Here is a 15,656-nt window from a genome sequence, read left to right as displayed (position 1 = left end):
AAACATCCAATTCCTTTTTATGGTATGTTCCGTAAAGCTTGTCTGAGTTGGCAACAGTAACCAAAAGGGGTGGAGCTTATCAAAGGGTCAATTTAAAGTCTATTAATTTAAATAGAGGATTAAAGTAAAGATTCAATCCACATTGAGTTTATAAAGAGAACTGCTGATCAAAATGTAGATTATCCCTCTGGTATTGTTCATTTGGGGGTCACACTAGTGTTGTTCACGGTCAAGTGACCGAAACACCTGAAATGTAACTTTTTTAATTTTTTTTTTATTTTTCAGTAAAATTTAATGTAATATATTTTTGTTCAATAATATTTTTTCGTTTTTATTTTGTATTTTGAGAGAATTTCATGGTACTAATTCATTTTATGCAATAATTATGATCCATTTTCCCCCACTGATAATAATAAAACTTTTTCTAATTTAAAAGCTGTATTTCATGTTAAAATAGAAACAATGCCTTTGAAAATCCAATTTTTTGAAGGCAGATTAGTGCCATCTGGTGGGAATAAAAAAAGAAAAACATCTAATGGTGTAACCACTAGATTCCTATATAGCTCTATATAAAAAGTCTTAGAAATTCTCTAGTTGTTTTTAGACATAAATACTTATTTTTTTTATTAAGTTGTGGATTTGGACATATATTTAGACATTCTCAAAGGCTACTTTTTGGTCATGATTTAGATTTTTTTTGTTTGTTTGTTTTTTTGTCAGAAATGTTGATTTAAAGTGCCAGATTTTGCATTAATTTTACTAGTCAAAGCTTCCGATGAAGTTACAATTTTTAAAATTTCCAAACATTTTTTTTTTTTTTCAGATATAACCAGACGGTTATATTCACTCTTAGGTAACAGCTTATTATAGGCTGGGGATTAAACAGTAGTCAAGTAGAGGATAAGGAAATCTTTGTTTTCTTCTTCTGAAAGAAGCAAAGCACCCTCTGTCATACACACTGATGTCTGGGAAATACCTCAAGTCCCCAAAGACAAACAGACACATGCATACAACAGAGCTGGAGGCGACAGCGTGTGAACAGGAAGAGCACTGACATGCTCTCATAACTCCAGCAGGGAAAATTAACATAAAAGACAAGGCTGTCTGTCTCAGAGATGTAGGTGCTGCAGAATATTATATTATTGCTAAGAGACTGCAGAGTAGAATCAGAGACTTCATCCTTCATATGATCCCAGCTCTTTAAATTTATAATTGGCACCTTCAATCGTATTAACAACCCAACTGCGACAACTATGATCTCATGGTGTATTAAAAGTTATTCATTGGTGATGGTATTGAAGCATATTTTATTTTACTCAAACCAAAAGCAATTATATGATATGACCAAAATAGCAATTAGATGATACAATAATATTAATATTAAATGTTAGGTTAACACCTAATAATTCCATGACTATTTTCATGTTAATTTCAATTAAAAAGGTTTGAGTGCAGGGCTCAAGATTAACTTGTTTTCCCCCACACCTGCTAATGGTGGGTGAATTGAGAAAATGATTGACTATAATAGCGAACTTACATCAGGAAGGGTCAGACTATTGTTCTTAAAATTCAATTTAAAACATTTATTATGTTGTAGCTCCTAATAAAGTAGCCAACAGATGACTGACTTTCACTTTTTTAAGACAATGTTTACTACTATTGGGTGGTTGGCGAATGTTTATTTCGGACCCTCTTTTGGTGTTTTAACAGTTTTTTTCTGAGGAACTTTTGTGAAACCAGTCACCAACCACTATATCTCACCATCGCTGTGATCTCATCAAAGGACTGTAGATAAGCAACAATCTTTGACTTGTGTGCAGGCTCGACACGGGCGAAGCATCGTGCCCTTTTCACAGCCTCTCGCTGGGCCTCTGGAGTTAGGTCATCAAACTCTCTACCCGTGTAGGCCCTTCCTTCCACGTCTTCATCCTCCTTGAAAATGCCGATGCGTCTGCAGATGGCCACGGCGGTGCCCTTGTTGTCCCCGGTGATCATGATGACACGTATACCAGCCTTGCTGCACAGCTTCACTGAGCCAATCACCTCCTTTCTGGGTGGATCCAACATCCCCACACAGCCAACGAAGGTGAGATTTGACTAAACAGATGAACAAATTTTGCATGTAATCCCAGAGATATAAATTTACATGGCTTAATCCACATACAAAATTTATGAATTTAAAGTGATAGTTCACCCAAACATGAAAACTCCGTCATCATTTACTCCCCCTCAAGTTGTTCCAAACCTGTATAAAATTCTTTGTTCTGCTGTACACAACTTGAGGGGGAGTAAATGATGACAGAATTTTCATTTTTGGGTGAACTATCACTTTAATTTTATTAAACAAACAAAAGCAAGACCCGAAAAAGAAGAAATGGTATCTACAAACAATATATATATATTGCTTTAATTGTTAATTGACAATTGTTAATAATAAACATAAATCTAATATAAACTATAATAATAACTAATTAAAATTGGTTTTAATACATAATTTTAAATCTATATATTCTATTTGACATTTGAAAAGTGTCTTTGTGTTATCCTGCTTTAAAATAAAGCTCTTGATGTTTTGCTATATAACGCAATGACACTGGTATATTTTTAGTGTCGCTTAAGTGTTCAAATACTTTATACATTATACAAATACATTATTGTATACAAAGCGAAATGAGTTTAAAAAAGATAACTGGTAAAACTATTGTGGTAAACAACGTGTATAAAGATTCTACACAACATCCAAACTCTCTCACCTCATACTCCGCGAACTTGACAGAGTTCTCCAGGTCCATTTTGTCATCAGAAGGGGGAGCGTCTCGTGTGGCCAAAGCCAAGCAGCGCAGTGTGTCCCTGCCTGAACCCCAGTCTCTAATAGTGCTCATCAGCTCCTCCTTCACTGCCATAGTCAACGGGACACGGTCTTTACCAACACGCACAAACTGACAGCGGTCAATCACGCTCTCTGGAGCACCCTACATACAGAAAGAATGAAAGGATGAATGAAATATAGCAAAGTTTACTGAGGGTATTTATAGATGTCCGATGATCAGTGTTGGGGGTATTGCAAGTTACGTAATCGGATTACTTTTTTCAAGAAATGCATTACTTTTAAATTTACAACGAAATATCCGAGTTACCTTTTTTTTAAAGCGCCCTCTACTGTACAGGTGTGTATTTGCATTACCTTTTGCAATTGTACTTTTGGTGTGAAAGGCCCATTTCCTTTGCTAAAAATATAACTTTTTTTTTTTCTATTTTAAAACAACAACCAAGATGAGAAAAGGTAATGCAAAAATAATGTAATGCAATACTGTCCATAAAAAGTAACTAAGTAATGGAATTAGTTACTTTTTAGGGAGTAACAAAATATTGTAATGCATTGGCAGTGCTGGGGAAAGTTACTTTTGAAAGTATGTGTTTTTGCATGCGTGTTAGGGTTAGAAGTACCTTGACAAACATCTTGCTCTGAGAGTGTGAGCCATTGGGAGTGCAGTATACAGACATGGACTTCCTGTCTCTGGAAAACTCCAGTGTGAATTTTTTCTGCATTAGTTTTCTGATAATCTAGGGGGAAGAAGGAAAGAAAAAGGAGAGAGAATGAGGCAAGTTACATTAAACAAAAGTGAAACACTCTCTACTGTCAGTCTGCGTGTTGGGTAAGATGTCACTCTCAGCTGTTTTTAGGGCTGCCTTAATACACAATGGATTAATACACAATAACTGACAGACTCTGTGCAACACTGCAGCAGTTTTCTCAAAAAGTGTTATAGACTCTAATCAATATCACATCAAATGTGAAAGATTACAGCAGCAGCTCAAACATATTTCCAAATAAGTTTGACCCACAGTACTCATGCAGGTGACAGTTCTAGAGGTTAATCATTCAGACAACTGACCGCAGAGTTAAACAATAAGGCATCCCTGCATATACATTTTCATTTATACTTTTACAAAAAAAAAAAAAAAAGTACACTTCACATTTAATGAAAAAACATTGAAAAGTTTTGGGGTTGGTAAGATTTTTTTAATGTTTAAAAGATGTCTCTTATGCTCACCAAGGCTGCATTTATTTAATTTAAAAAATACAGTAAACGGTAATATGAAATGAAATATTAGTACAATTAAAAAAAAGAAAAAAAAATCTATTAATATACAAGTTATTCCTGTGAAGGAAAAGCTGAATTTTCAGTAACCATTACTCTAGTTCTGTGTATCTGTATATCATTGTAATATGTTGATCTGGTTGCCAAGAAACATTTTTTAATTACTTAATATTTTTGAAGAAACAGTGATACATTTTTACATTTCAGGATTCTTTGATGAGCAGAAAGAATGATGTTTATTTGAAATAGAAATATTTTGTTTTTACTGTCACTTTTGAACAATTTAACGTGTCCTTACTTAATAAAAGTATTAATTTCTAAAAATTTCTTAAAAATCTTACTGACCCCAAAATTTTGATTTGGGAATGTACATATTTCTGGCATAAATAAAAATATTTTGCTAAAAAAAAAAAAAAAAACTGATCAGATCATCCCCCATAATTCCGTGTCATGTATTTTCTTTTGAAAAAATAAAATATGCAAGAGAAACTTTCAGTGATGCAATGGCATCATTTTGCCACTAGGTGGAAACCACCTCCATCACATGAGAACAGAAGGCATTAACACTGACCTACCTACAGTACATCTTGCTCTGTCTCTGTTGCTGCCTGTCTGTGGCTCTCTTTTATATTGGGATCAGATGATCTACTCAGTCATTCTACAGATGTTTAGATAAGGCATGCATGTGTGAGAAAACCAGTGTCTCCCGTTTCCAGCTTATCTGAGAACATGACGTCACTCCTCAGCAGGCTTCCTGTGTTCTCTATCCTCAACAGCTTTAGAAAAAAAAAAAACCCATCTAACTCTCCCTTACATCCATCTATGTGCCTATTCAACCATTTGACATCTTTGAAAGTATACCACCAATATGTGCTTGACAGAAGATATGTCTCTTTTTCATTTCCAAAGGGCAGTGAAGTTTTGGATCAGAGTGGAAAGTTTAGATAACCTCTCCATACACTCGCCTGGTTATCTAAATATTATGCTTTGCCTCTGGGAGTCTGTGTGACCAAGTTTCTTTTTTGGAAAGGAGAAGGATTTAGGGGTCAGCAGAATAAAGAAAGCAGTGCTGGTCATTCACTCTTTCAGAGAAAATTGATTCCCGTAGGGAAAAAGGAAGATAAGGATCAAGACTGTTCCAATGTTTTTATTTTGTCCCAGTGGTCTTTCACATCATACTGACACCAATCGGCATGGATTTATCTTCTTAAGGGTGTTTGTGTGTTAGACGGAGACATTTACCATCATGTTTTCAAGGTTTTAGTCACAAATCATTTTGTTTATACTGATGGATCGTACACATGCCAATCCATATCATCACACTTGACTGTGTTGTTGAGTACTTATAAAGCACATATTAATGCCTTATTCTGCATGACCATATTCTACATCCCTTAATCCTACCCAATTCCTATATTATATTATACATCTATAAAAAGACACCATGTCTTCATTTCTTTTAAATATCCTGCTTTGCACCACTAGCCAAATTTTATGAGCTCCAATATATCTTCTGAAGCTTCAACCATCTATCCCTCTATTAATCGTTTTTCATCACAAACTCTCCCGTTATGTTCTCTTTTATTGCAGTCTGTCTCATATCCTGTTGCACCCCACGGCTCCCTTCTTACCAAGTTGCACGCTGAAGCTCGGTCCACTTTGCTGAGTCCAGAGAGGTCCGTTTTAAACACGTTCATCTTCTCCACCAGCGTTGTGAGCGCAGTTTCAGTGGCCTCGCCCACTTTCTCGTACACTCCTTTAGCCTGCGGGACAGCATAAGCACAAAAGTGTGTAAACATTCAGTGCCCTATCAGCACAAACAACATGTAGTATACGGCACTTGCATAATCCTAGAGTCATGCACTCATTTCAGAAATGATTACTGTTACTGTGCACTTTAAATGTCACATAAAAGCATTGGACCATGCGAGTATGTACTGTAACAAAGTAATCCAACGTCCTTTAACTCTGTACAAGTCCAGCAACTAAACATGTCCTATTATAATATTTTAAATAGTTTATATATAGACTTCTTAACATTTTTGGGCAGTTAATTTTCAGGATTTTCCCAGTCATACTTGATTACTGGATAATGCTTTTTATGTTTAAAATAAAATCACATGGCATGTGATTTTTTGGTACTGTTAAACATTCAATGCAAATCAGTTTAGAAAATGCATCTACACTACTGTTCAAAAGTTTGGGGTCTGTAAGATTTTTTTAAAAAGAGTTCTTTTGTGCTCACCAAGGATGCATTTATTTGATCAAAATATAGTAAAAAACTAAATACAGTGAAACAATTACAATTTAAAATAACTGTTTTCATTTTTAAATATCTTTTAAAATGTAATTAAATTCATGTGATGGCAAAGCTGAATTCAGTCTCACATGAATCTTCAGAAATCATTCTAATATAATGATTGGCTGCTCAAGAAAGATTTCAGTGCTGCTTAATATTTTTGTGGAAACCATGATTTTCTTCAGGATTCTTTGAGGAACAAAGTTCAGAATTAGTTTGAAATGGAAAGCTTTTGTAACAATATAAATGTCTTTACCGTCACTTTTGATAAATTTTATGTGTCCTTGATGAATAGAAGTACCGATCTCCTACTGATCGCAAACTTTTGAATGGTAATGTATGTAAAAGTAAAAATTATTTCATAGCTGTAGCAGATTTTAATTTGTATGTTAAGAACCAATACTTGTTATTTATAGATTTGAATTGTTATACATAGTAAAATCAAAAACATCCTGAGATCTGAACGCGGCACAAGGTGAAATGCTCAAAGACTAATTTCTATACAGTGGTATACTGCAAAATAGATTATTTTCATGACCTTTCCAAGACTGTAAATAACAATTTTAAAATTATATGATATTTCCAGGTTTTCCATGATCATGGGAACCCTGTTTGTAACTGTAATAGCTGCACCTAAAGACTATAAACAGCCTAAAATTGTTACTCGTCATTCAAACACATAGTTCCTATGTTAACTATCTATAATAGTTTATTAGATTCGCAGTTCACTTTATGGATGGTGGTGAGCTCTATCCTAAACTATTTGCATTATTCCAGGAAGCAAGGTGCTGTGGTAGTGAAACATGATATTTACTCATCTAGTTATTATTTATCCTATTAAAAACATGGCGAGAATACAGTTATAAGACTGTTTTAGTATTTTCTTGATCCTGCCGATTTAAATTTGCTAACAGCTTGCACCAGCGCAAACCACTTTTGGTGTTAAAAACTACTGCACTGAAAAGGTGAGGACAACAGTTATTTTTGTGGCTGACCTTATTGCATAATCAATTTACTGGTATTTGCACCATTATTTACCAGCCCAAAAAAGCATGTCTTAAACCAGATGCTAATTTAGGCTGCTCTTGGTAGATAGCATTGGCCATTATGAAAATGATCCGGCTGCATCCGAGTTCTTTAATTTGCACGTCGTCAGTAGATCACATGCAGACCTTTCCACTCCCATCTGTGCTTTTTTGGAACTGCACTCTCAAGCTCATTTGCCCTGTTTTGTAAATCTGGTCCTTAATGTATTTTTACTCAAGTGGCGTCCTTTAACTCTATAACATTAGTTTGGGTGCCTTCAACAACAAAGCATGTTTTTAAAATCTTTGGCTTGTCCTAACTTGCCCTGTCCTTTACCCAACCTGACAACTATGGAAAATGATATATTACGCAACACAGTAACCATGATACCATGGCAATGGCACAGAGATGAGAAATACAAGCCAAATGCACAAAACAAGCAAATTAAAAAGCTGCCTGTCCCTGAGGAACACAGGGTGAATGGTTAACACTTCAGCAATGAGCAGGACAGGCTCAAAAACACTGAACAAGACTTTTTGTTAAACTCAGAAGGGTAAATATGGCATCCGAGGCTTAGATGCACGAGAAGATCCTCGCACACACCGCTGACCTCATTATAGTCCAGAGAAGAGTCGTTGCACAGGGAGCAGATAGTAGCCAGTTCCACAAGACCATCATAATCTCCGCACTGCACCGGCTTGTCAGCCTTCAGCCTAAGGGAGAGACAGTTATTGTAAGATGAAGAGAGGTAAATACAAACTAAGTATCCAGAATGAGCATTAGATTATTTGGAGGAGGTAAAAATGACATGATGTTTTGGAAAGGATCAAGGGCTCTGAGTGTGTTTGTGTGCGCTCTTACACTTGTCCCTCCGGAGCATAGGTTGAGCCAGTGATTGTGAACTCATGCAGGGAGCAGCTGGTGTCATCAGCCTTATTAACCACAAACATCTAAGAGAAACAGAAGTGAGACAGGGAGAGAGACAGCATGAGAAACATGCAGATTAATGAAACATACAGGGTTAACCCTGTACATCAGGGTTACACTACTTCTCTTTTTTTTGACAATTCATTTCTATGACTTCTTTCCAGTTGTTCATGATCACTGGATTAGGATTTTTGTTTTTGAGATTGCACTGTCAAAAATATTATATATATTAAAACTTAATTATACATTAATAGTTTTAAAAAGTAAATTTAACATTTTCTAAATATACACAGTAAGACAAATGTAAGTCTTTACTGTCACTTTTTGATCAATTTAATGCTTCCTTGCTGAATAAAAGAACTCTAAACTTTTGAAAGGAATGTTTAATAATAATAATAATAATAATAATAATAATAATAATAATAATAATTTGTATTATTATTAAAACCAAAACGATCGGTCATTTAAAATAAATAAATAAATAATGTATTTTTAACCACAAATGCTTGTGTTGCACTGCTCAGCCATGCATTACGTTGAAAGGTCACATGTGACGTAGGCGGAAGTACCACGGTAGGGCGAAAATCTTTATCTAATTTTCTCCTCCAACTTTAATATCATCCAATATCATTGTTTTACCTTTTTTGTAAAGGGTGTTTGGCTTAATCTTTGCACGTTCGATTTGTAGACACTGGATCGGTACTTCCACTTATGTCACCCATGACCTTTGTAACATGATTATGTCATGCGTGCGGATAGCAGAGCTAGTGCAAGATGAGCATTTGTGGTTAAAAAGTATATACATTTTTTTTTTTTTTTTTTTTTTTTTTTTTTAGAAAATGACAGATCGTTTTACTAGATAAGACTCTTATTCCTTGTCTGGAATCGCGTAGAGCCCTTTGAAGCTGCACTGAAATTGCAATTTGAACTTTCCACCCAGTGAAGCCCACTGAAGTCCACTATATGGAGAAGAATCCTGAAATGTTTTCCTCAAAAACCTTAATTTCTTTTCGACTGAAGAAAGAAAGACATGAACATCTTGGATGACATGGGGGTGAGTAAATTATCAGGAAATTTTCATTCAGAAGTGAACTAATCCTTTAAATAAAAATGATTAAATATAAAAACTACTGGTCAAATGTGCTGGCAGAAAAAAAAGAAGAAAAAAAACACTTTTCTTGAGCCTTGTAACTAGAAACAAATTATGTTCACTATAGAAACTTTCATGAGTTTAATGTTTTATTCATTTCCAAGACATCCACAGGCCAGGAAATGACAATTTTAAAATTCCCTGATATTCCCAGGTTTTCCATGAGGAAATCCTGGCACATAAAGTTCTAAATGCTCATAAGTTTACCATTTAAAAGTGGTTCTTGTAATAAATAAGTTGGAAAAACAAACTCCACAACTGTGCCTAAGAAAACACGGCTTAAAGAAGAATAAGAAAATGAGTTCTCTAAGGCATCTGAAAATAGTTACAAACCCCAATTGCATAAAAAAAAAAAAAAAAAAAAACAGAAGAGAAGAGAAGAGGAAAAAAACAACCACCAACAGACAGTTGTGGCTCCACCCAATCAGCTCTGGGGTTTCCCTCATCCCCTGTCCAATCAGAGGCAGAGCAATGATGTCATAATCCACTGGTGGTGGGTAGGTTCCTGTGTTTAGTGGCCTGGCATGAGCTCTTCCCTGTCTGAACCAACACACTCCACACAACTGCCAACAGACAACACGGAGTACAATAAACTATTGCCTCCTACTGAACTGTCTGCTTTCACTGGACCAAATGAAAACAGACGAGGTGAAAAAGAGCAAACAATCACTTTGCCAATGTTTCGGCTGAAATTTGTCCAGTTCTATTATAATTAACTCCAGGTGTTATACTGTATTGTGTTGTCTTGTGTACACAACCAAGGCCAAATTATAACCAAACAAAGTGATTCTGATTTTTGGAATAAACACCATAAATGTGTTCAAAAAAGCTAGATGACATGAGAGGTGAAGATGAGTTCAGCCTGACAACCTCAGACAAATCGGCCAAACCCATAAAGACTATTCTTTTCTTTTTTCTTTTTTTTTTTTTTTTTGACATGCAGTCTTTGCTATGGCATTCATCACACTGAAACGAGCCAGCAGGAGCAGTAGCAGCCCTGGGCAAGTTTCAGTGGAGAGAAGAGAGATCTTATTTTCTCACTATCCCCTTCCCCCATTATGTGGGCGTAGGGGCAGATGAAACAGGTGGATGGTGGAATGGAACTCATAAAGCCAATTTGGCGAACGTCATTGATCGCAGACCCCACCTTTCTGTTCGGATGACAGGTCTGAAATGAAGGTGGGTGCCGGGAATGAGTAAAAATGAATCCTGATCTTACGAGGTGTCGTAAATGTTGATTATGCAGTAGGTGGACTTGCTGAAATGTGTTTTATCATGATTAAAAGCCACTGCGGTCGAGCTCGAGCTGCATGGACAGTAAAACATACACACAGAACTACCAGAAGCAGGTTCATATCAACATCTGCACTCAGCTCCAAAATGAAGCATCTAAACTTAGATTTGGCTAAAACAACACTTGCCAAGCAGCCATGTATGGGCAGTTCCTTAAAAGCAAGGTCATATGAAAGGTCGTCTCAAACATACACAAATGTACAAACACGCAGAAGGAAAAAACATCCTCTCTTGGCATGACTTCACTCACTGCAAGACTCAATTAAATGTGTCTGATTAAAGAATTAATGAAGCAGTTAAGCTGTAAAACTTTCTGAGCTCCACAGTACTCCTGCTTCCTGTTTGAAACGGACACACATACACAAAACTTAATTGTGGAAAACACAAAGCGAGAGGCAGGCAGCAGCAATCAGAGAGCTAGATCATGCCCCTAAGCCCTTAAAATAAATGGATTATTGAGTTAGCTTGCTCTGCAGGAAAGAACAGTCTTCTCATTCAAAAAAAATATGCCTTTATAAAGTAATGACCAAATTATCATAACTACTGGTACACACAGTGCCATTTCTTTGCATTTGTGCCCAAGTACAGAGTACTTTTTACTTTATGAAGCAAATATAAAAGAGCAAATAATTATTAGATGCATATTTTTGGGAACATCATAGAATGTGATTGCGTTTTTTTTTTTAAATTGTTGGAACAGTGGGCCAGCTGATTCTAACCACAAGTTTCAAATGCAGGAGGTTCTCTTTTCTAAAAAAGACTATTTTTGTGGTCCGTTTCTCTGGTCCTTAACTCACAGGAATCTGTGCTGCTCCATTTCCACAGTCAAACACCATGCTAACAGACATTGTCAACTGGGCAAGAGGAGGAAAAGGAACAAAGTTAGACCCAGTTGCCTGTTCACTATCACAATGTACTCTCTGACCTCGGAATGCTTGACTCTGACATGTTCATTTAGTGAAAAATCTATGTTTGGTTGTAACGTCATCTTTAGGTATTTATAGGCCTGGACGTCACCCTAATAACTTCACAGAAACTTCAGAATTCAAATGACCATAATTCATCATGTTCTACAAATAAACCATCTACTCTCCAAGTATATTGACCTTGTTACTTAGTTTTATCATTCTTTGAGTGTTGAACCATCACCATGGTTTAACATACAATATTTCAATAGAAGAAGATTTTCCAAAAATTTTTAAGAACTGAGTTAATAAAATGTATATATTGTGCAAAAAAGTATTTATTTGATTTCAGCAATATACTTTTTATTTTATTTCCCTTCGATGGGTCGGTAGGATTTGCTCACCAATGATACATTTATCCATCCAGAAATCCAGCAAAAATAGTAAATTATGAATTATTAAAGGTCCCGTTTTTCGTGTTTTTTTGAAGCTTTGATTGTGTTTATAGTGTGCAATATAACATGTGTTCATGTTTCGCGTGTAAAAAAAACCAGTATTTTTCACATAATTTACTTATCTGTATACCGCTGTTTCCACTGTCATAAAAACGGGCTGATGACTTCCTTGTTCTAAGAAGTCCCTCCTTCAGAAATACGTAACGAGTTCTGATTGTGCCAGCGGTTCCTGTGTTGTGATTCGACAGCAGCTTAGCGAACCCAGAGCCATAGAGAGAGCGCACCTTGCCCGGAAAGGTCACGCCTCTTACCATAACGTGTGCTGCACATAGTTTTACATGTGGATTATTGTGGTGTCGTGCCAAATGAACACAAAAGACAATAATTCCCGAGAGACTGAACTCTTTAATCTCCACAAGCAGCGATAGAAGATGTACAACGTTAGCACTCACTCAGAAGAGTACCTCATACGGAAAGCAGCCATATACATAAACATAGTCCCCTCTTGTGGCCATTATGTGCACTGCAGTCCAACATTAACTATTGCAGTAAGGATACCACAATTATAATTTTCGGGAACCGAGTTAAACATAAATTGTAACCATTGAGCTCTAAGTACAGTGTCCCTGGGAAGGCCAAACAAAGGTGATTGGACTGCGGGATGAAAATAACAGCGTTTCGACGACATGGCGACAAACACACTCTACAAACGCAACTCTTGCTCTTCTCTGTGGGAGCGCAACAAGACCACGCCCCCTTTTTTGTGTATTCCTGTGGGCGGAGGTTAGTCAAAAAACTGTTTTAGTGACGTCATTAAAGAAGGAAGTAGAGGGATGTAGTCCAAACTGGCCGTTCGATGTAGGCAACTTCTGTTAAATAAAATATCTCGCTTGGCATTGAACTTTGAGCTTTAAAATTTTACAGATTTTATTTATACTATAACAACAACATTACACACTAACTAAAGTTTGAAACATGGGATCACGAAGAACGGGACCTTTAATACAATGTAACATTTATTTTTTTTCTATTTTAATATATTGTACAATGTAATTTACTCCTCTGATGGAATTTTTATCAGTCATTACTCCATCTTCAGCATCACATGATCCTTCAGAAATCATTCCAATATGCTGATTTGCTGCTCAAGTAACATTTCTTATTATTATCAATGTCAAAAACAGTTGTGCTGCTTAATATTTTTGTGGAAACATTCACTTTACCTGCTCTACACTAGAATAGAATGTTCAAAAGAATTCAAAAGCATTCTCATCTGAAAAATAAATCTTATGTAACATTATAAATGTTTTTACTGTCACTTTCGATCAATTTAGTGCATCCTTGCTGGATGAATTTAAACTTTTCAAAAAAAAAGAAAAAAGAAAAAAAAAAAAAGAAAAATCTACCTGACCCCAAACTTTTGAACAATTGTGTATATCGACATTATATTGAGGGAAAAAAACACTATGCAACAATAATTGTTAACACATTTTACCATATTTAAATGAATTCATAATTCTGTAGATTACCCACAGTGAGCAGTAATCCAAATATCACACCCACAATGTACTGAAAGGTACCAATAAGTACTTTAAAGTAAAAACATCACGATGAGGGTTGTTGCTAGCCTGCATTGTTTGTTTACAGTCATTTATAAATCAGATCTGCACCAAAAACACCAACAACCATCCCGTAACTTGGCAGACATGGAACTGTGTTGCTATACGTTGTCATAGCAACAGATACCAGGGAACAGGGTAGCATGCAGTGATATGCAATGATGAGCCTCTGATAAGGGTGTGTTTGTGCGTGTGGGTATGTGCGCACAGTATGTGTTTCACAGGAGTGGAAAAGGATATATATCCTCCTTATATCCTCCTGATTTAGCTAAAGTGACTTCCGCATTAGTGACGGTGACACTTGTATGATGTCTGGCCTCCAAAAGGCACACAGTGAGCTGATTGGCTTAGGTCATCCTGGCCAACACTGCGACATAGCGACAGTACTAATTCCAAGCCCAGGATAAGCTTTTAACCATGACGCTTTTAGTACTTAACATTACGAGGCACAGGAGGTTTAACAGAATGTTGAATCCAATTGGGATGCATTTCCACAAGCCCAATCTTAAAATTGTGTCTTGCATGTGAAATGTCTTTTCTTCCTGTTCTTTAGGGACTCTTTAGGTGACAAATTTTGTCACAGCTTCAGGCTGAGGCTGACATTGTTGCCTGTTCCCCACCGTGAAGAATGGGAGTTGGTGAAAAATGAGCAACAAACACACAGACATGCATTTAACTCTACTTCTCAATTGAAATTCCCCACAATTTGTTTGCAAACTTTGTTCTAGAACTACCTTTATAATCTATATATATATATATATATATATATATATATATATATATATATATATCTTTTTCCTATGTGACAATACTATGCATTAAAAATGTGCATGAAATTTGGTAATGTCTAACATTAATATTAATGGAAGAGGGGAATAAAATAAGGACTACTCTGTTAAAAATAAGGATTAACACAAAAGGCACCAAGTACAACAAAAAGTGTTCAACATACAGTATGTTACAGTGAATAGTCCGCATTAGGCTTCCTAAACACGTGTCTGTGACTGCTTCATTCTTGGATCACGCTGCAGCAGGAGCAGACGCATGGAAGTGCGTGAGTGGCATAAAAATTACAGAGCACAGAAATATGAGGGAAATGAAAGATGGTAGGCGGGAATCCCTTGCTGGGTGCGATGTGGAAGACGGGAAGAGGATAAGAAGGAAAAGGGCTATCAGACACAAAGTCCAGCCTTGACGATAAAAGCAGGCAAAGACAAGATTTAGATGTAGCGTGTGACCTACAGTAAGTCGCAATCAACCTGGCCACCACACTGTAATCCTGCTGACAAGAGAGGCTTGAGGCTGTTGAGAAATAAATCCACATACAAAATAAATGAAAAAATAAATTAAAATTTTCAATACAAATCCATAAATATTTAGCTACATATATTTACAGCATAATCAAAAAAGTGAATGGGGGTTATTATGCGTTTATTGAACGCTTCCTTGCTGAATTAAAGTATTAAAGGGGTAATGAACTGCATTTTTTAAAAACAATTTATAATGTTTTTTGAGGTCCACTTATGTTAACAATGCCTCACTTAGAAGTAATAGGCTATTTTCTATCCTGTTTTTGATCCTCTCTTTGAAACAATGTTTTGATGGGCGTGCTGCATTCAAGACTTGGAAGTAAATGCCCACTGCTATGATTGGGTAAGAGTTTTGCATATTAAAATAATTTTCAACGTCTCGCAATTACACGTGTGGAATTGTTTTGAAATCTTCCAAAGTTCAAAAATAGCAACTGGTGAAATTCAGCCATACATATTTGAACCAGAGTCTGATCCCAAATCAGAAGACAACGAACCTACACTTTAAATACAAAGGATACTCCAGTCTATGACAGTGTGGTAATTAATCATCTTTATTTATAATTATT

General features: G+C 36.0%; 1 protein-coding gene across 2 annotated transcripts in view; it reads right to left on the bottom strand.

Moving 5' to 3' along the window:
• Positions 1-15,656, bottom strand: part of atp2a3 (ATPase sarcoplasmic/endoplasmic reticulum Ca2+ transporting 3) — a 67,925-nt gene that overhangs the window by 10,165 nt on the left and 42,104 nt on the right. For both annotated transcript variants that reach the window (XM_048187801.1, XM_048187800.1), the window contains exons 9-14: positions 8,290-8,378; positions 8,039-8,141; positions 5,735-5,866; positions 3,448-3,564; positions 2,754-2,972; positions 1,762-2,097 (exon numbers count right to left, since the gene is read on the bottom strand). In XM_048187801.1, coding sequence (XP_048043758.1) covers positions 1,762-2,097; positions 2,754-2,972; positions 3,448-3,564; positions 5,735-5,866; positions 8,039-8,141; positions 8,290-8,378 — 996 coding nt within the window. The remainder of the gene's footprint in view (positions 1-1,761; positions 2,098-2,753; positions 2,973-3,447; positions 3,565-5,734; positions 5,867-8,038; positions 8,142-8,289; positions 8,379-15,656) is intronic.

The sequence above is a fragment of the Megalobrama amblycephala genome, linkage group LG4, assembly GCF_018812025.1.
Source record: "Megalobrama amblycephala isolate DHTTF-2021 linkage group LG4, ASM1881202v1, whole genome shotgun sequence".
NCBI classification, from domain to species: Eukaryota; Metazoa; Chordata; class Actinopteri; order Cypriniformes; family Xenocyprididae; genus Megalobrama; species Megalobrama amblycephala.
This window is presented reverse-complemented; position numbering and strand designations above follow the sequence as displayed.